The 23,352-nt window shown below is 34.7% G+C and overlaps 1 protein-coding gene across 1 annotated transcript in view; it reads left to right on the forward strand.

The window, feature by feature from the left end:
- LOC107846400 (proline iminopeptidase-like) overlaps window positions 1-23,352 on the forward strand; it is a 59,864-nt gene that overhangs the window by 8,974 nt on the left and 27,538 nt on the right. Inside the window, exon 2 of the mRNA XM_047400145.1 lies at window positions 13,724-13,948. Coding sequence (XP_047256101.1) covers window positions 13,724-13,948 — 225 coding nt within the window. The remainder of the gene's footprint in view (window positions 1-13,723; window positions 13,949-23,352) is intronic.

Genomic DNA, 23,352 nt, shown 5'->3' on the forward strand with positions numbered 1-23,352 from the left:
AAAGTTGTATGTAGGGCTAGGAATATTTTGGTTCAAATCGAAAAATCAAACTAAAATTTAATTTTGGCTTTAAATTTTATAAATTCGGTTAAACGGTTTGATTTTTGGCTTTTCCAAAAGAATTTTTTTTTTGGTTAAACTAAAAAATCAAAATTATATATGTATATATATAGATATATATAATAAGTAACCTAAAACTCCAAATGTCTTACGAGTTATGAGTTATGTCCCTAACAAATGTTTATTTCCAAACTAGTTCTTGACTTGTTTCAGGCTTTTAGCGATGCCTTGAGGAGATGAGACAACGAGTGTCGAGTTTTCATCTGCAGTTATATTTTATGTTAAACTTATAGTTATTTAATTTTATACGTGTTGAGTTATTTATATTTGGAAATGAAAAATAGGTTTGAAAAAATCACCAATTTTAAATGTCCAGTCATGACAAAGAAAGGCTCACTACTTTAATCTTCAAAATAGAAATAAAAATCCAAAATAACCGAACAAAATTTATTTTTGTTTGGTTATGGTTGTCATTTTCGTCAATCCAGAAATAAAAAAACTGAACCAATATTTAACAATCAAACCAAATAAACTGAATGCCCACCCCTAGTTGTATGGGTTTTTCAGGCCCGTTTGATAGATTTAAGAGTCAGATATCAAGTAAGATCGTGATAGTCTAGGCTCCAAATATGACTACCATCACTACCAACTTGGTCACACTAAAGAAAATGGTCAGGGTTCTTATTGAGCATACCATCCTAGTTGCACCTCCTCCACTGCCCTCTATGCTATTCTTGGTAAAGTTAGCTGCTAATGTGGACTCTATAGTCTCTGAATGTTTATAGTAGACCTACGGTTGTTAAGAATGATGATTTTGATATTAAAGGGGCAATGATTTGCATCTCCATAAGAAGAGGTCAAGAGATGATGGGAGATAGAAGAGGAAAGATAGAGGTGAAAAGAAAAGAAAGTAGAAATCAAAAAAAGTTCATAGACCACTGATTCATGCATTCTAGAGGGTTTTGAGATCCCATGTATTTGAAGGTGGTGGTTCAGTCACTCGGGTTACATCATTGAGTGCATCGACCACCACTGGTGCCTAATTTTAAAGAGTGCCCCAGCTATAGTCGAGGTCGCGAGAGAAAAATTGTTGGGGAGGTCCCATCTCAGACCTCAACCAATGAGTATACTACTGGAGTCTAGTGTGACTTAAGTATGTCCCTTGTACCGACTTTACTTTCATATCTTGCTATGAGGTGATTGCTTGCTTTATAAGTTGGGGTGGGGATATACCACAATTAAGGGTTTTTGTTGCCCTTTTTGTTCATTGGTTGTGATATCTTAGTTAAATCAAGCATGTTTAGGTGTTTTAATATTGTTTTTTTTTATTTTGTGTTTTGCGTGTAACTCAGATAAAAATGAGAAAACTTAGTGTAGTCAAAAAATAAAGAGCAATCAATTTTTTGTGCATTTTTTAAATAATAACCCTTTGAATTTTTTTTGTACGTTATGTTGTGTACTTACTTGAACTATAACCAGTGATTGTATCTCATCATAGCATTAATATTGTTTATGTTATAACCTGACCTAACTTTGTATGAACCGAATAAGTAGTAACTGAAATAATAACCCTAAGTCAAGAGTGTGTAAGCATGTACCGAGTCGCTACGTGTGTGCGGTCTAGAACTTGCCTAGTTAGTCTCGCTAAAGTTGTAGGATAAAATGTTAGAAAAGGATTATAGGCCATTTTTAAAATAGTCCACTAAAATCCTAATAGGCCTACCAAATGGATAGAATATCTTTTGAATCCAATTTTAAACCTAAATAAACTTTTTCCTTAAACTACCCTATCCACCTTTCTATTTTTTACCATGAACCTTCTTTGGTCTTGGTCCCTCAGATAATATGCACCTAAACTCAGGCATATTGGCTAAGTTGAGGGTGGCTATCGTAGGGGTGCATAAAAGATGGGGTATGAAAAATTTATAGTAAAATGAAAAGGAAACTCTAGTGCGACATGACGAGAAAGAAAAATAGAATAAAAATAAAAAAGAAAAGAAATAAAAATTAAAGGAAAAGAAAAGAGAATTTGAGAAAATAAAAATGCACCCTGGGTCCAAAATATTGTATAAGGAAAAGAAAAAGAAAGGTAGACAAAATGGAAGCCAAAGATAGTGTAGTGTCAAGGAGGGTTAGTCCCTTTATCAATATGTATCATACCCATCCCCAAGCCTACATTACAAGCCAATTAAAGTCCTATAATGATCCTTATCTATCTTTAAAAATGCTAAGGTGTAGAATATAAGGTCAAGCCAATAGTACCAAACGCCCGCAACCTGACTTCTTTGTGAGATTGATAGATTTGATTGAGTCCCATTCTTAATAGACATTGCATATATTATGTGTTGGGACTTCTTTATAGTGAGGGTATAGGGGCTATATTCTAGTTGTTGCTTGTTTGGGTAATGTCAGTTGTTTAAATATAGGGCCATCCAGTGATAATGTAACATCACGTCTTGAACCTTTTATGTAATGGTGATTGGTTTATATATACACTGCACATGTTGATCTTTCCTAGTATTAGAGGGTCTTGAACTGTGTTTTTATTGATTCCATGCGGAAATGGTTTTTATGAAAATTTGATTGTTGTAGTATTCTTGGTTTTCTCTAGGTTAAGCGCCTTGATAGTATTGTTTATTCTGTTTACATGAGGACATACATATGTTCTATGAGGGTGTTGATGTGCTGTAAAATTACAATTCTTGGAAAGCTTAAAATGATGAATATTTGCAAGTAAAAAGGCAATTATATATGGATATAATGGAGTTTTAGGTGTTTGAAGGCCAAACAAGTACTGAAGAGTACAGTGCTGGATTTTTGACAATAATGGGCATCAAATGATCAATTCAACCATCGTGGGATATTATCATGATCGTACTTGGACCTCATAGGAAAAATTAAAGAAGTGACTCTCAAGTGTTACTTAGACGAGAGCTCCCATGATCGTACATTTATTATACAACTGAACTATCTAATCGTGGGAAATATGTCCTCAAAACATTGATCTGAGTTGGATTTATGCACCTTTGTGTTATTATTCGAATTTTTTTTAGCTTAGTTTAGAGGACTTTTCTTGCACTTACTGAGTAATTCTTTCCATAAATAAGCATCTAAGTGTTATGTTGTGCAAATTTAATGTTCAAAGTGTTTATAGTAAAACTGGGTCAAAACACTCTGGTTAGAATGAAGGGACAAAAGCTACTACTTTTAGCTTAAGCTATGGCCTTTTACTAGTTTGTTGTCTTGAATTGTAGGTGTTATCTGCTCTAATGTGTGGTGTTTGATGTTATAGTAATCTTGGTAAGTTTATAATTATGATAAATGGATGCTGAAAAAGCTGGAAATCAAGTATAAACATTACTACAAAGCATGGACTTAAAGGACAAAAACATTGGACAATGATTGATCAAAGTAGGATGTTTTGATGTCCTTGGCATTCTACGCTATCTAAGTGCCACAATATGGATGTGTAAAGCTCTTGGAAACTTTTTTGAGAACCAATTCCAATATCTCACTGCCTTTTTGGCATGCCATGCTTCCTACATGGCACGATATTGGCATGTCACACCCTTAAGTCAAAAAAGGTATTTATTGTCCTAGTATAAATAGGACACTTAGTTTTTATGTTGGACACCTTGGACAACATTGGGACTTCGAGATAGGCTGTAGAACACTTCAATTAGGGTTTTTCTTTCATTAATTAAGTTATGTTTTTGATTTATCATGTATTCATTCATTATGATTACGTATATGTATATGAGTGACTAAATGCCCTTTTCTAGGGTTAATGCCATAAACATGATTACTATTGTTTGGAATTGATTTGGTTATGGTTTATTATCAGTATTGGTTGTTTATTTATCCTTTTTATTACTATTTTAATGAGTCATGAACCTTAGAATACATGCTACATCTCTATTGTGAACTAAGAAGGATGAATGGTAGAGTAGAACGTGGGATTAATAGAAAAGGATCATTATCTTCAAAGAATAATGTTATGATATGCACTTAGGATAGGAATATACTTAAGAACCCTATTTGTTTCAAGTATGGGATGATTACAAAAGTACTTAACTTAGTTCTCGAATCCCCACTCAATGATGTAGTTGTGGGGGCTAAGTTGGATAATTAATTATCGGGTCGGAAGGCCATAGTCATACTATAGAACCCGTGAACCAACAACCAATATAACTAACCTAACAAATGAAGTCCCATAGCATAGTATGATCATTCAAAAAGTCTTAACCCTAGGCTTTTCCCTTTGATTGTTCAAACCGATACTTTACCGCCTTGTTTAAGTTACAATTACTTATAACTTACAAACTCTTTCGTTTAAGTAGCACCTGATTAATATTATTGGTGAACTAAACTTCGAAAGTTTTCAATACAAGTCTCTGAGGGATCAATATTTGGTTTTTATAAGGCCACTATATTATATGGTGAGATCACATACATGTGCTTGTGTGCTTAGGCACAACAAGTTTTGGGCGCCGTTGTCGGGGAATTGTAATTTGGAAATCGTCTTAGTTTTAGTTTAACTTTTTGATGTCTTTGGTGCTTTTCACTTGTTCTTGGTTTTTGAATTTACAGGGAAGAGTTTAACAAGCTAGTAAACTGGCAGAGATTGGGAATTGGTTCAACCAGACCTCGAGCCCGAGCAACACTTTCACCAATAGAGAAGATAAACAGTCCCTTTATACCATATCCTACAAATTCATAAGGAACAAGACATTCATGATCTCATGACTGAGGATCTACCAAACCATAGGATAGTTCGTGAAGTAGAGATCCCACTTACGACTAATGTGACCTCTGTTATTGGCAGACCAACTATTGGAAGTAGATTTGAACTTAAGCAGAATATGGTCCAACTTCTACATAGTAGTGGATAGTTTATCGGGTTATCGTGGAAAGATCCACAAGTCCTCTTTTAGAACTTTCTAGAGATTAGTAACACATTCATCCCTATGGGTGGGTCAACTAATTATGTGAGGCTGACACTATTCCCCTCTTTACTTTTTGGGGAAGAAAAAAAGTGGTTGAATGCTAACCGGTAGGTTCAATCGCAACTTAGGATGACTTTGCCTAGAAGTTCCTCATCCGCTTCTTCCTATCTAGCAAGACTATGAGACTACGCAGTGAGATTTTGAGCTTTAAGTAGAGGCCAAATGAGAATTTATACCATGCTTAGAAGAGATTCAAGTCTCTTCTTTAGGACTATCCACATCACCAATAGTCCAAGGAGGTAATAGTTCAGACCTTTGTTGAATCACTTGATCATAACATGAAAATTTTTCAAGATTCAGCTGCAGGTGGAAAAGCATTGGAAAAGACATATGATGAGCTATACACTTTGTTGAACTGGATTGCCTAAGGAAATGTAGATTAGAATGGTGATACCTCAAGAATCTCTGTGTAAAAGGCTCCAAGGATGATTAAAGTTGATAGCATCACCGCCTTGGACACCCAACTTTTAGCTGTGCAAAATCAAATAATGACTCCATTCAGCAAGTTGGGGGTGCAACAGACTCCAAAACAAGTTAATATAGTGTAGTAGACCCTATCATGCTGTGAGATTTATGGTAATAGTGGCCACTCTATAGATGTATGGTGCCAATCCTAAATCCATCAACTTTGTGGGAAATATATAAAATCCGAACTATAGTAATGCCTACAATCAAAAGTGAAAGACTCAGCTAATGTATCCTTGCAACAACAACATCATAATACTTTGGCCAGTGATATTAAAGGGATTCTGAAAAAGATTTTGGCCAACCAAGAACAAATGGCTACTGAAATTAAAAATCAACAAATTGCACAGAAACAATTAGAGCAGTAAGTGAGACAATTGATGCAGGTACAAAATACATGGCCTCAGGGTGGGTTTTCCAAGTGATAATGAAACTCTGAAATAAAGAAATGGTAAAAAGCTGAATGATAAGCCTCAATAGATGAATAAGTAGGTAGATGTAGAGTTGGTTCCTCAACTGGTTGCAGAAAAAGTTACTAAAAATTTGGGGAAGTCTGAGTACCCAAAAAAAAAAAGTTTTTGAGAAGTAAAGCCCACCACCATTATTCCTACAGTGGTTCTAGAAAGTAAAGGAGTATGCATGCTTCAAAAAGTTCTTTGACACATTCAGAGAGCATCACATTAACCTTCCTATTCTAGATGTTTCATGAGAAATGCCCAAGTACACGAAGTACTTGAAGGATGTGGTGACTAATAATGTAAATCTATAGGACATTGAGATGGTGGCACTGATGGAGGAGTGTTGCTCTTTGGTAACTTAAAAGATGACCAAAGATCTTAAGGACCCAGGGAGTTTTACCCTCCCCATATAGATTGGTCACGGTGATGTGGTACATGCCTTGAGTGATTTGGGGGAAAGTATAAATATGATTCCTCTATCCATGTTTAGAACTCTTGAGTTAGGTGAGCCGAGACTGATACGCCTAAATTACAACTTTCTTATGAAAGTGTAAGTGGTAGTTCTCAAATATATAACTCAACTAGGTTAGGTGTCGAATCCACAGGGATTACTGTGTTCACTTAGTATTGTGACTACTATTAGACTGTTGATCTAAGGTTTCAGAGTAAAAAGAGGGCTTTTGATGTGTTAATAATGTTCTTTCATTCTTGTATCACAAACAGTTAGGGTTGTGAACTTGTTCTTGAATTCTAACTTATAATTTCAATTGCAAGAAGTATTGAATTCTAAGAATTACCAACTTATTTCTCAACCTAATTGGTATTTTACCGGTTTTTTCTTTCGAACTTAAAGGATCCATGTATAATTCAATAGAACTCCTATAAGGGTTGATCCCATTAGGGCAACAACCCTTGACCCAAAGGGTAAACCTATGGATTTCATGTGAATCACCTCTTTTTCCCAACATCCACTTTCTTGTCAGACAAGTGGTGTTCATGGGCTCACTTCTCAAGTTTGCAACCAAGAGATGTCATTATAATAAAGAGAGATTCAGGCAATTTAGATAGATGTTAGAAATCAAATGGATTCATAACCCTAAACAGCTCTCTACATCAAGGCTCCTATAACCCTAGTTATAGGAGTTTAGCTACTCATCTCCATATAATATATCAAAGATATATTGATGTTCATAAATAACTTCAAGAGAGTACTTACAAAAGTTACAATATTATTCTTGTCAATCTTCAATGAAAAATAGAGAATAATAATCAGATCTTAATTTCTAGCTTCCAATCTCAATGAAAAGTGTTACACAACTCTCAATAGAGAAGAAAGTATGAAACTACTTTCAAAAAATACAGAATGAAACCTAATATTTAGTCTTTATATGATTCCAAAACTGGGGTTTTATGATTCAATCTCGTAGTTGTTGCTTCATGTTCGACGGGTCGAGCGATGGTTCATTGCTGGGGAGATGGTCCGTCGCCTAGACCATTCTGGAGCTTCAGTGATTCCATATTCTATTTCTAGGTGGTGGGTAGGGTAACAATTTATCGCAGGGTCGATGGTCCATTGCCTGGACCATCGCAGGACTTTTAGTGTTCTGTATTCTATTTTTGGTCCACGATACAACTATTCAACTGCCTATTCGGTTATGCGATCTCAACACACATGGATCTACTACTACCATTAGCTATTAACCAGTATATTCACAACAATAGATACAAAACCCCAAAGAAATAAGAAGACCAGAAAAAACTTAACATGCCCTCACAATCAAAGACGTCCACCTTGCATTACACAAATAGATCGTAGACGAAACTAAGACTCTTACTCTCAGAAAAGAAGTTAAAAACACAGTGCACACCCATAAGCTTGGCCTTATCATCTAACATTCTCTCATGATTGACTCGCCAAGATCAAGTAGGACTTGCTAAGGGTTGTGATGATGTTTTAGGCTCGGTGAGGGTTGATCATTTGGACCAGTGACTTAAAGTACGAAACTTCACTCTCTTTACCCTTTATGGTATCTACTCACCAGGATTAAAATTCCTTTCACTCATTGACAATCTTTATTATCTATCCACGCCATTTTTATAACCTAGTTTTTTTTAGAGAACAGCAGCATCAGCCACCCTTAACTTAAGCTAATGCAGTCAGTTGAGGTACACAATATCTACTTAGACTTCTAACTAGACTAGGGCCGGATGTTACTTCTTAAACCAATATCATCTCGCCCTCCTAGGCTACTAATAATCTAACAGTAGCCACCCTAAACTTAGGCAATTTGCCTGAGTTGAAGTACACAATGTCCTAAATTGGACTAGGCTAAAGAAAAATACTAAACCTTCTAGAGAGTGATTCACTTACTTAGAACAAATACTGATAAGGCACAACTGGGTTTACAAAAGAAAAAAAATGTTCTTGGTGGGTCATTATTTTTGCTAAGTGGACTAAAAAAACAAGGAGGCCTACTATCCTATCTTATTGGGTCAAACACCCGACAACATCCAATGAACTGGGCAAGTTCCAAGTGTAACACTTATGTATAAACTACGTAAATACTCACACATAGAGGCACTGAGTTAATTCCTATCCTACCAACTCTTGGGAATGATATCTCATATCTATGCTTTAGTTCACTCTACATTCTAATGCCACTTTTAAAGTCACAAATCATTGCACAACACTTTACCAAATGGTAGGAAGAATTAATTATACAAAAATTCAAAATACTTTGCCAATACTTTTTCCGAACACTTTGCCACCATCACTTATCATTCATATATACAAAATGATGCCAACAGAACATAAAATTACTTATACAAATATGGATCTTTAAATACACCCAGTCACCAACCTCAAAAACTCTGTCACTTCTATGCAAATTTTCTTGCTATTTCATTCTTATTTGAGCCCTCCTCAAGTGGTGTTTTAATAGGTCCAACTCTATTAAGAAAGGTAGAATCCACCTCTATAGAAGCTGATTCTCTAGGTAAATATAATTGAGGTGGCCTTCCATAAAGTACCTCATAGGGAGTCATTTGAATAACACTATAGAAGCAAGTATTGTACCAGTATTCAGCCATATCCAGGAAAGAGAACCAAGTAAGAGGTTCCTCACTACAAAAACATCTCAAGTAATTTTTTAAGCTTCTATTCAGCACTATAGTTTGACCATCAGATTGAGGGTGATAAGCTGAGGAAGTATGCAACTGAACTCCTTACAAGTTGAATAATTTTTGCCAAAAATTGCTGAGGAAACAACATCCCTATCACTAGTTATAGCGTCAAGTAATCCATGTACCTTAAACACTGTATACATGAATAGCTCAGCTACGGACTGCGCAGTATAAGTGTGCTTTAGAGATAGAAAATGAGCATATTTACTGAGTCTATCCATAACTACTAGAATGACTCATATCCTTTGGATTTAGGCAAACCATCAATAAAATCTAAGCTTATTTAGGACCAAACTATCTCAAGAATGGTCAATGGTTGTAGCAGGCCGGGTAAGCAACTTAATCAGCCTTATTCTTTTGACAAGTATCACACCTCTGGACAAACAACTTCACATCATCTCTAATACCCTTCCAGTAGAAAAGAGTTAACAGTCTCGTAAGAGTGGCTTCTACACCTCAATGTCCCCCTTAGCAGATGAATGCCAAAAGGAAATAATATTATGTCAAAGTTAAGGGACATTGCCCATCACCCTTCTGAGTTAATTATGACGCCAAGTAAATTGTTTATGGCAATTTGGATTAGCCATGAGTTCTGTAATGAGAAGTTGCAAAGCAGGATCACCTTCTCAGCTAGATACTATAGCTTATGGAAGATCAGAACTAGTATTAGAGAACACTAAAGTCATTAATTTAGCACCCTGCACCCTAGAAAAGGCATCAGCCACCTTTTTTTCCACCCCCTTTTTATATTCAATGACATAATCAATGGGCATGACTTTTGTAAGCCACAACAATTGTGAATTAGTATGTAGTTTCTGCTCCAATAGATATTTCGAATCCTTTTGATCTGTTCTAATGAAAAACTTCTGACTCAAGGGATAATATGACCACTTGGTTACAATATGTACAATAGCTAGTAGTTCTCTCTCATATACCAATAAGGCAGCATGTTTAGGTGAAAGGCCTTTACTAATAAATATAATAGGGTGACCTTCTTGCATTAGTACAACCCCAATCCCTACTCCACTAGCATCAGTTTGCAGTATAAAGAACTTAGTTATGTCAGGTAGAGCTAATATAGGTGCTTTTGTCAATCCCTCCTTAAGTTGTGTAAGTACTTTAGAAGCTTCATAATTCCACTGGAACTTATCCTTCTTTAGGAGGTAATTCAAAGGTCTTGACATTGTCCTAAAACCCCGAATAAACCTTCTATAATACCTAGCTAATCCCCAAAAACCTCTCAACTATTTAATAGTGGTGAGAGTTAGCCAATCTCTTACAACAGCAATCTTCAGAGGATCTGTAGACACTCCCTCTTTAGTGATGAAATGACCTAGATACTCAATCCTTTAAACTCCAAAAAAATATTTGGAGTACTTAGCAAATAACTGGTGATGTTGCATGACCTCAAAAATAGAAGTCAAGTGCTCTATATGCTCATCTATACTTCTGATGTATATTAATATGTCATCAAATAATGCAAGGACATATTTCCTTAGAAAGTCCTTAAATATAGCATTCATCAATCCCTGAAATGAAGTAGGTGTATTTGATAGCCCAAAAGGCATAACCACATATTCAAAATACCCAGAATGAGTTCTGAAAGTTGTTCTAGGTATATCATCAATTGCCATCCTTAATTGGTGATAACCAGATCTAAGATCAATCTTAGAAAAAATTACCGAACCCCAAGCTTATCCAACAAGTCTTCAACAACTGGAATTAGGAACTTGTTCTTAACAGTTTATTTGTTCAAGTCTCTATAATCAACACACAATCTCCATGTACCGTCTTTCTTGCCAACCAATACTACTGGAGCTGCAAATAGACTACAACTAAGTTGTACCACTCTTTGATCCAAAATCTGCTAAACTAATCCCTCAATGATGTCATTCTTAACAGAAGGATATCTGTAAGGCCCCTTGTTTATAGTTTCAGTATTGTTGTACAACACTATTCTATGATCGAAGATTCCCCTAGATGGAGGCAAGTGTTAAGGTTCTTTAAATAATGTCTTATGCTTTTGTAAGAGACTCATCAATCTAGGATCACCCTCAAGTCTTTCCTTAGCATCAACTAAATGCCATTAATCTTTACTAGTCATAGAAGGCACAACTTAAATCATGCACAATTGAGAGTTAATACCTGATATCATAGCTAACTTTCCAACTCCTATGATTTTGATTTGTATGCCTACTCCTTTTAGAATATGATTTTTCCTTTTCTACCAAAACTCCATTGTAAGATCCCTAAAATTCATCTTGATATCTCCAAGATTTAATAGCCATTGAATCCCTAAGAGCACTCCATAAGACCCTAATGGTAAGAGTAGAAATTCTGCTAAAAACTCTACATTGTAATAGCCAAGAGAGTCTGCATATCTTACTTACTTTCATGTTATTACAATTAGTTGCAGTCACTGCCTAGGGAATTGTAGATGTCACTTGGCATCCTAACTCCTTCACCACCTTAGGATCAATGAAATTACGTCAACTACCTATGTCCACTAAAATATGGAGAGGTTTCTTTGAATAGTAACTAATCACTCTTAATGTCTTGAATCCTAATGACCCATTAAGGGCATATGAACAGAGATTTCCATATGCTCTAGGGGCCTAACCATTCTAACTATTCTTCATTATCATTTGTTGGTTCTTATTCATATTCTCTTTCTATTTCTTCATGCTCTACTACCTTTACTCAATACAATTGTTTCAAGTTTTATCACTTGTGACAAAATACATACTTCTCATTACAAAAGTAATATAACCCTTTGGACCTTTTATCTTTCATTTATTTATAACTCAAAGTCCTTCTACTGACCCCTTTATATGTTAGTGCAACTGCATTGCTAGTAGGAGTAGGGAATAAGGGAGGTTTACTTTGAAACCTTTGATCATACTTCCTATTGTGACTAAAATTCTTAACATAATTTGAACAGGTTGCTTCATAGCCTCCAAATATGCCTCTTGCATCCTTGTTGATTTGTACACTTGAGATAAGGTCCTTGGATTTTCTATCTTTACTACCATATTCAACTCATTATTTAACCTTCCAAGATAATAGTTGTTTGCATTTTCCTCTGATAGGTTGACTCTAGTTAGATGCCTTTAAAAAATATCCTGATAATATTTCATAGATCTTGTTTGCCTTATATTCTTTATTTCTTCCATGGGATCATCATAGTCTGACCTAAATATTTCAACTAAGGCCATAGCATACTCACTCCATGTTGGAGGATATGAGTACTGCCTATACTTTATGAAAGCTAAGTGCCACTGGACATCTTTACCCTCAAATTGCATGGATGCAATATTTACCTTCCCATCCATGGGAACATTTTTTACATTGAAAAATTGCTTCAGCTTGAATAACTATGACTTCAAATCCTCTCCTGAAAACTTCAAGAAATCTAATATTAACCACCTTGAGAATTGAAAATTATAATTGTTGTAAATGCCTGTACTTTTCTCCCTTTATGACCTTTCATTAAACTGCCTAGGTCTATCATTTAAGCCTTTCCTTTCTCAAACAATTTTAGGAGATTTACCCCTTTGATTGTCACTTGTCGAGGGTAATTTCTCCCTGATTTCTATTACTGCTTGATCCAATCCCTTGAGAATAGACACTTCTTCTGCCAGAGTTCCCACATCTGTCAAAACTTTTTACATCATCTCCCTTAGTTCACCCATTTCACTACTTATTGCTCCATTATTTGCCCTATTACTTTTCGCCATTGTTCCAAGGAATGAAAAGCTTTGATACCAATATTACCCAAATATCTTAAATCACTGATGATTCAACGATTTGGAATAAGCTATTGCAGAACAGCCTAAGAGTTAAGAACAAAGAGAAAGAGAATAAGAAGAGAAGAAGAGAGATTTTAGATAAGGAAGCAATGAATTGTATTATTCTAGAACACTTGTACACCTTACTAGTTTATATACAATTGTAGAATTGACCCACTCACTCTAATTCGCAACTAACTATCAGCTCAACTACCTTTCTTGAACATTATCTCAATATAATAGTAATGAACAGTGGCTAGTTTAATTCACTATCAGTTATAACAGAATTTGTTGACATGGAAATTTCCAATTCTAATTAGCTATTTGCTGACATGGCAATTTCCAATTCTAGTTAGCTAATTAGTGTAACATAAATATTAAATTTTCTTCTTGATATGCTCTCCAAAATCAAAATATTTATGTATAAGATTTTTGCAGAAATATGATACTGATGTAAAAGTTATGCTTCTTCTTATTACCTGTAGCTAAGAATTGAACCACTGAAATGTGAAAAGAGAAAAATAATTAATCATAATTCGTGTGCATGCTGCTCCGCAACGTGCTAAAAAGGGTTTCAAAGATGTCTTTTCATTTTCTTTCTCCCTTATTTAAAATGTAAAACAACTGGAGAATGATAAGATAAACATATCATATATTTCATTCTATTTATTTTCCTTTGGATTTTGCTTATTTGAGTATCAAAGAAATAGTGTTTTTCACAAGAGTTATCACTTAATCTGCTTTGTACAAAAATAATTATCAGTTGTTTCAGGAAATAATGTTAACTTCATAGGGAGGAACAAGTTATTCTTATGTGATATGAATCTTGATTGTGAGAGTGTGGAACAAATGAATTTGAAGAAGGAAATTCTTGAATTAAACAAGAATCTATACCCCTCTATAGAGACATATTGCACTAGATTTTTGAAAGTTTCAGACCTTCATACTCTATACTGGGAGCAGTCAGGAAATCCTAATGGCCATATGAGTTATTTTTTCTATTTTTTCTTTCCATTTTATGGTTATGTTGGCTTTGGAATAGAAACTATTAATCCTCTTGAATGAAACCAAACTGATTGGTAAGCTAGTATCAAGTAGTAAAACTAAAAGTGATGACAACCAACCTAGGAAGGCTCACATAAATTGAGTATAACCCTCAAGAATATCTTGAAATTGTTGTAAAAATCAATAAAAGGATAGGGAAATTGGTCTCCATAACTAAAATCAAGCCTTGAAAACAACCTCTGGTAGAAATGCAAGGTAAGGCTATATACGATACACCCTTGTGGTGGGACCCTTCCCCGAACACCGTGCATAGCGGTAGCTTTAGTGCACTGGGCTACCTTTTTGATAAACTAAAGTATCATTAAGCTCAATACTGTTATAGCTGTCTTTCAAACTCCAGTGTCATCAAAATTAGTCAAAGTACTAAGAAGGATAAGTTATTTTAGTTTGAAGTTCTTCTAACATAATTTTGTTACCTTGATCTTTACACAATTAAATTCATAGGTTCTCTTGAAAAGGTAAGTTTATCGTCCAATCTATTCATGTATGGTTTCTCTTTGTCTACTTGCTCCTTTTGGTGCTTTACTTTTGTAATACCCCATACTTCTACCTAGCTTACAATCATCCCAAAAATGTGAAAGACTTGTTTCAAATATGATTTCACTTTTATACATGTGGGAAATTGAATAAGCTTTCCATTGATACCAAATTCACCCAAATCCGACACCCGGGCAAAGAGTTAGAGCCATTTTAGTAAGACAATGTGCCACCTAAGCCATCAACACGTTGCGGAGCCAGCCAAAATGGCAATCATCAAAATCAAATGAGCTCCAAGATTATGGCATGTCATGCCAAGGCTCAAGTTCAGAGTTGTCCAATTCCAGTGACACGACGCGATAGCGCCGCGTCGCGCCAGGGGTTCAGGTCGGGAAATTTTCACAGAATTAATATACGCGTCCAAGGGTTAAAAGGATAAATTTCTCACCCCTATATTTACCCAATAACACTTTATTCAGCCATAATTCACCCAAAATATAATATTTATTTCAAGTTTATCTCAAGAACAAGCTAGGGTTTCAATTGGGATTCGAATCCAAGACTCAAATTCAAGAATCTTTCCGTCAATCTTCATAGAATCAACAGCTAAGGTATGCACAGTATTCATTCCTGGATTCCTTTCATCCATGAATCCTAAGAATCAAGTTTTAAATCTTGTATTGTGAATATTTTATTATGGGTTGATTATGTTCATTTGATTATGATTGTAAGATTCCCAAGTTGGAATATTTATGTGTTGTTCATGAACCTATGCTAGTATGTGGTCTAAAACATGTGAAATTGATTTAAACTATGGAGTTTTGTTGTATTAATTTGATGGTTATGCCTATGCCCTAAGTCATGCATCCTAGGTGTTTGATAAAATGCCTAAGAAAATAGAAATTCTGCATTATAGCTTAATTGTGACCCAAGTGACAAGTGTATGCTTTACCCTATGACTAACAATGACTTCCATGATATTGTGTGCATTATGAATGGTTGAGGGAATGTCCATGAGATTAGGTTGATGAAAGTATGACATGTTTATATCCAATTCCATTCATGTACAAGACTATGATAATTATGTACTTCATGAAATCCTCAACTTATTGTATTATGAATTGTTGATATTGGTCATGTGTTCAAGACGTGTCAAGTCTTGTCAGTTTCATGATATCGAGTCCTGGGGGTATTTAATACCCAACAATTTAGTTATGTACCTAGAGACAATGTCATATTTTCATGATACTCTCAGTCGAGCAATGATCATAGAATTCAGTCAGTCACATGACTCAGGAAAACTCAGTAAACTCTATATCAGTCGAGTCTTACTCAGTAATCTTAAGTTATCTCAGTAATCTCAATTAGTTATCAGATTTTAGTAGTATTCCGTCAGTCAACAGAATTTAGTGAACTCATTTCAAATTAGTTAAACAATAAGATCAGTAATAGTTCAGTTCAGTTTAACTCGGTTCAGTGTCTCTTCAGTTGGGATTAGGATTCAGCACCGAGCAAACCCAGGGATGAGGACACACACTGTCAGTCAGTAGAGGGTGTGATCCTTAGAATCAATCCTTGCATTCCAGAATTACATAGCCAGTGCAGGTTGAGATGTACCCTATGAGTCTAGGGATTATACACCTCATTTGAGTTTTCCTACTATAAGGGGTTGACGAAAGAGCTCCCTGTCAGAGAGGGTTTACTCACAGCTTGTCTTTACTCGTGGCATAGTACTGACACCCTTCCAACTGGGGTTATAGGTTGGACCCCACCAGTTCAATTTTGAGGCATGTTAGTTAGATGATTACCTCTCATAGTCTCAGTTTCAGATCCAGTTTCAGTAATCGAACTCAATTCAGTTCTACAGAAATCCATGACTTTTAGATACAGTTAAATCAGTACAGTGCGGAACCCAGATAGTTCCATCAGTATTAAAACTATCAGATATAGTCACTCATGTTATCAGTATTTAGTTTTAGGACTGTCAGATTTAGTCAATCAGAGCAGTTCTTCATAATCAGAACTATCCGAAATAGTCATTCCTTTATTAGTAATATGACATTAGTTCCTCAGTATTCAATAGAATCAATGATTAAGTATCCCAGTATCAGTACTCAGATATTAGTAAATCTATATTATTAGAATTCATTAGTCAGCATTTTCACGATCTCAGTTACAGTTACGTATTCATGTATGTCTTCTCACGTTCATGTTATATAGTCAGTTATTATTGTTCATGCATATGAACCCTTGAATTTACCCTACCTCACTTGCATACCAGTACATTTAGCGTACAGACACATTTGTGCTATGGTGTTTTATACCGTAGGGTTAGAAGCATGAGCTCTTGAGCATCCTTAGTAGATCAGATGTTCGACAGCCAGACTAGCAGTGAGTCCTCATCATTCAAGGATAGTATGAATATTTTATTACTTTATTATTTCAGTAGTTCAGAGTTAGTTGGGGACATGTCCCATCAAATCCACAGCTTTCAGCCAGTTTAGAGGCTTTCAGACTACAACATATTTCAGACAGTTTATCTCAGTTTTGAGTATTGTCATACCCCACTACAGACATTGTTTTATATTCAGTATTAGTTCAGTTTTGAACCTTATGGCCTTACAACTTACATTCCGCATATTTCCAGTATATTATTAAGTGCTCAGTTATAGATGTCAGTCATGGGTTAGCTTATGGTCCTTCAGGGTCATGAGCACCATATAGAATTCTAGGTACCAGATTCGGGGTGTTACACCTTTAAGATTTACTGTGTAAGGTACGAAGTAAGAAAGAAGAAAGGTTAAAATAGTTAGAACCGAAAAATTCTTACTCGTTTTTTTTCTTTTTTCTTTTTTGTCATTTTCTTTTCAAGCTCGTCATTCTTTTCTCGTGACAACTCATTTCACTCTACACTTGTGCTCCTTTTTCCACTCTAAAGTTTTCACTTTTCTCTCCCTCACCTCTTATCTCTTTTTTCTCATCCTTACTTTTTCTTGAAATTTTCTTTAAAGAGGACTTAAGTTTATTTGCTATTCCAGTACGTCAGATAGTTGCAATTGTTCAAAAGTAATCTTCTTATCATCCCATTCGAGCAAATAAATGTTATTTATCATGCATTATATTTCGATCATTCAACCAAGGTCTCCGAAGAATAATATGGAAAGCATATAGTTGCATGGCACCAAAATTGACTTTATCTCTATAAGTCCCAATCATTTATTTAATACTCGACCTTCAACTTCTTCGATGGATTTTTTCTGGTTTCTTCTTTCAGCTTTGCTCCACCCATTCCACCAAATTAATGGATAATCACATTTACAACCCCCCCTCCCTAAAAAAACACAAACTACATATCATTTGAAAATCACCCATAAATGTGAAATTTAAGATCAAAACTTGAAGAACAAGAAGTCAAAACTTCAAAAATGGAAGAACTCTTTTTGGATTTTGTATTTTTTTTGTTATTTTAATAATAAATTGAAGCTAAGGATTAAGAATTATAGGAACAACTTTTTCCCCTACTTTTGATACCAAGATGATCGCAACCAACCCAGGAAAGCAATAGAGGATTGACTGAAATACTCAACCCCACTAGAACATCGAAATCGTATAGACTATAGAAAGCAATAGAAGGATAAGAAGACTAAGAATTAGGGTAGTGAATGACAAGAACTTAACTATGAACTAGTTTAACCCTTGAATTCTTTACAACGATCACTAATCAAGGGAAAGAAAGAAGGGATCAAATTAAGTAATAGGTACAACTAGTAAACCCCACGATAATTAAATTAGGATAAACCAAATTAACATTCAATTACATACTATAATCATGGATGAAAAGAAATGAACTAATATATGAGTTACTTAGGAAAATAACATCCAAGAGGTCATGGAAGAGAACTAAGATAATCATAAAGCTCACAAGAGTATTTGTAAACTTATCATTCATCCAAATGGGAAAGTGGAATGTTTATATAGGTCTTAGAGTAAATTAGTGAAACCTAATGGCATCACATTACTATCATCAAAAGGAAACAGATAATGGATGCTGTAGTTTTTGCTAATGAATTAATCGACTCTAAAGTCAAATTAAAAAGCTAGGGATTCTTTGAAAGTTGGACACTAAAACGACCTATGATCATGCCAATTGGGATTTATTGTTGAAAATCATTGAAGATATGGGTACTGGTAATAAATGGTTAAACTGGATAATATTTTACATTTCCAATGTTAAATTCTATGTTTTGGTCAATGGTGGACTAGAAGGTGTTTTTCAATATTAGAGGAGGCTTAGAAAAGGTGATCATTTATCACCGTTCCTATTCTTGATAGCCATGGAATGACTAAATCATATGATAAGGCTACACAAGTGAATGGGTGGATAAAAGGTTTTGGATCTCATCCAAATGCCACTAAAGGAATGGAAATTTCTGTTGTGTAAATAGGACGGTGAAAATAATGAACACTTATTTCTACATTGCTGGACAACAACAAATCTATGGCACATCTTCTTTTGTATTTTAGGAATAACATTGAGTAATACCTAGTAGTTCTCTTTTGTACTGTTGAATAATTGAGAAAACGGCCAAAATGGTCCTTGATATATTGGGGTTGAACTATTTGGTCCTTTTTATATATAAAAAAAGAGATGATCATTTTGGTCCTTTGTCCTAAAGCTAGCAGTAAATCAAAAAAGTTTTTTGAATATAATTGTAGGTCCCTCAAAAGTGACACATGTCTGGGAATTCTTCGACAATTTCCAATTGGTTTATTCTTCTTTCGATTGTAAAAATTCTCTTTAACGCACAAAAATTTTGAACTCTCAAAAGAAAAATTATAAGATTTCTATTTTCACCTCTTTCCATTCAGTTTTTGAACTTTTGTTTAAACAATGGAATAAAAAAATAAATACATGGAAAAGCTATTAATTTTAAAAAAGGAAAAACAAAAAGAAAGTTCTATGCTACCATAGATCAGTTCAACAAGAGAGAATAGTTGTTTAAAACTAGGAAAGAGTTTGTTTATGGCGATCTCCTTAGAGGAATGGAGTATTTTTAATTTGATGTACTTAGTTTAAATTTATGTTGTTGGTTTCGTTATATTTTTTTTTGTATGTATGAAAATAGGAGCTGCTGGTAGTTATGTTTGGAGGGAGATCAGAAATGAGTGTAGTGTGTGTTATTCTTTTTATATGGATATGGAATGTTGTGGACTAGAGATGAAGCATGAACACTAATGGTGAATCAGATCTACCTTATCCAGGATAATCAAATCTACCTATGACTCATGGCCTGTGAAGATCACAACACAAGATCGGTGCACCCAATACACCATTAAAGAGTCTCTTATAGGGGTTGATACAAAAATAGGCATGGAAAGAGGATCACTAGTAGAATCAAAACCCAATACAAAAGTATGTAGACACATTGGATAAAATAGATCCAAGCTGATATAAAAAAAGATGCAGATCTTAATCAAATAAGGATGATACTAGTGATAACAACATCGGAAGCCACTAGATTAGTTCTGCCAGGTGTCATTTTCGAGGACCCACAGTTATATTTAATAGAATCTTATACCTGTATTGTTAATTTTAGGGATAAGAACCAAAATGATCATCTTCTTATATTCATAAAAGACTATTTCATCCCCCTATATAACAAAGACCATTTTGGTTATTTTCTGTAGAATAATTGTTGGAGTATTGGAAGAAGGGGTGGGAAAAAGACCGGTGAATGTTCGTTCCTACTTGCAATTGGTGGACAGTATGGAAAGAAATTAGTTCAAGACATTTTGAAAGAATCAATAGTTCTATCCATAAAATTAGAATGAATTTTCTTATCTTGTTCCTTTTTGGGGTATAAATAGAATATATGGGGAAAAGTAGGGTAGTTAGAAGATTTAATTGCAATGTGTAAGTGTATATGGTTTTGGGAAGGGGTTTAAGAACCTTTTGCTGCTTGTAAATTTTGTAGGTTGGCACTTTTTTATATGTCTAAAACAAATAGCCTACAATATTCCTAAACTAGGACTTAAAAATATAATTAGGTTGAAAACAGTAAAATCAGTAGGGATTGGAGCATCTAGACGTCAAATAATCATCAAGACATTTTTGGGTTGCGTCAACTCTAATTAATCTAGACATTTATGTGTTTTAGCTGTCTTTTCTCCACCTACTTGATGTCTTGAAATGTATGTTTTGAAACGTATAGATGATTTTGGTCTACATTTCTAGGTTTGCTTCAATTATGCCTCTGTGCCTTCGCCTGGATTGATTCTTGATTTCCAAGTCTCTTTGAAGAGTATCAAGGACATGATGTTGACTTGAAAAAAACCCCTATTATGTACTTCGATAATAAAAGGGAATTAGAATTGTGAAAGGGGAATTTTTATTACTAATCCGAATTCAATACAAACTAGTTGTTACAATTGATAAACTGAATTGGACACTACGAGAAATAAGTCACCATGAAAGCTCCAATTGTTACCTGTCAATGGCGATTAGGGATGGACTTAGTCGAGAGGAAGAAGAAGTAGTTAGGAAGAAGAGAGAGAAATGAGAGGGAAAGATTGTTAGGGTTTTACCGAAATAATTCATTGACCCCTTCACAATAGTTCATTGTGTTTATATTGAAGTGGATTTCCCGTGCCTCTCACGTGACCATAATGTATGTCTCTGACATGACAACTAATACAGGTTATGGAAATCCTTATCGCTTAAAATTGACCTTGTCCTCAAGGTTATTGCTGAATACTTAACTAGCAGTTAATGATCTATTTTTTCGTAGCGAGTATTAAGCACCAACAAAAATACCCTAAGTTGCTCGGACTCCCCAAAAATGTCATCGCACCCATGTCGTATCCTTCAAAAATACACTATTTTGGGGGGATTCGACATGCAACCTTAGATATTTTTGAAGAGTTCGAGCAACTTTGAAAATACCAATGCTAATAACCAACTTTTAATTGAACGAGTTGCTCAATTGAAGCAATCAAGAGTTGTATATTACCGTGGACAATTCCGGATGAAAGAAGAGAAGTCTGTGTCTTTATAAAAAATGCAGGCCATAGTTCAACAACTTGAACAACTTCTAACTATAGAGATGCAACTATATACCTTTCTTTTTTGAATTGATGTTTTGAGATAGAAGGAAATTATAATTTTTCTCTCACAAAATACAAAAGCCCATGATTGTGTTTACAAGAGCAAAACTTTTCTGAATAGCAATGTATATTAAGCAAAATCACTTTCACGTACATAATCAGTCTTTCATGAAACTTTTTTGAAGTAAGAATTAGTAGATTAAGCAATGCCTATTGAGCCAAATCTATCGAAAAAATGTATCCATTTTCTTTGATGTCACTTAATAGTCCTCTTAAGTTGTAATTAGTTATTTCCATAGAATGACTCAAATTGATATTTTTGGTATGCAAACAGCAGCAAATTAACCACCTCCAGATCCATGAAAAAGTCAACATTTCAAGTCTCATTTGATCTTTATCAGCCACAACACCCAAAATTGGAGAAAACCAAACCTGGACAATCTCTATGTATCTGAATGTATCATACAAAAAATGTAATGCATTCACATTCACAAGTGTACCAATCAGGCTTCAATATTGTTTGACTATTCTCAAAGGAGACACCCTGAGAAAAAGCAACACATTGTAAGTGCTTAAATATGGCAAGAGTAATACAAATTCATTCGTCTCAATGAAGACTATAAAATGATACTTCCTGGCATAGACTACAATTGTAATAGCTTCATTAAACAACTGATATAACCGAAACAACAAGGGAAAAACCTCTACTATATCACAACTTAGTAGACATAACTGAGCAATAGTGCATGGTACTGACAACTTGAAATTAATAGGCTTCATACAATTGATATAAATCACATCCAAGATAGTACCTCCAGGTTCAAAAAGTATAATAGCTTCATTATTTTCCTTCTCAAAGCCATAAGAGAAAAGTCGACAATGAGTTTATTAATCAGCCCAATAGAATAAATAATAAGCACATGTAGGAATGAAGACATACCCAACTATAATCCATCAAGGAAACTCCATAGAACCTTTCCAATAACAAACCAATTGCAGATGTGTAAGCCTAAGGTACATCCAACCCATGAATTGACTCGGGTTATTTCACTCATTCGCCTGTACTTTCGTGGCTCATCAAGGAATGTACTCTGAATGGAAATGTGAAGATGAAACTTTATGGAAACAAGAAACGAATGGCCTATAGCACCAAATATGGAGTCTATATGCCAAAGAAAACAACCACTCCTTCAGGCAACAGAAAGAGTCTATCAGCACTTGATCTCGTAGCCATGAACTCATAACTAATTCCCAGAACCAACACTGAAATATGTCCTTCACAAGTATTAAAGTGTGTACATATGCCCCAAATTGCAATTGTAGAATAGGAGGTATCCACCAGGTCAAGTTTGCTCCAAAATCAAAGAAAAATTGATTAAAATACTTTGATCATTGGGCGAGGAATTAATATGATAAGATAATATTTGAATGATCTCCTTGAAATCATTCACAACCATAACTTGAATAATGTCTTGTAGTACCAAGAAATGTGGTAAGCAAAATAAAACTGAATGAATACATACTCGACTTTTTCTTATTAAGGAAATCCTAGAAAGCCTTCCCCATATCAACCCAATTACAAATGTATAAACCCAAAGTATGTGGAAGAAAACCAGCAGTTGTAAGAGGGCCACAACATGCTATCAAACTATGTCATTCCAGCTTTATATCAAATAGCTTGTCACTAAACTCTATGTCAAGCTTATATCCCTTGTATGGCAATTCGTTGAGACACATCAATTTAAA

The sequence above is a fragment of the Capsicum annuum genome, chromosome 11 (assembly GCF_002878395.1).
Source record: "Capsicum annuum cultivar UCD-10X-F1 chromosome 11, UCD10Xv1.1, whole genome shotgun sequence".
In the NCBI taxonomy this organism is placed as follows: domain Eukaryota; kingdom Viridiplantae; phylum Streptophyta; class Magnoliopsida; order Solanales; family Solanaceae; genus Capsicum; species Capsicum annuum.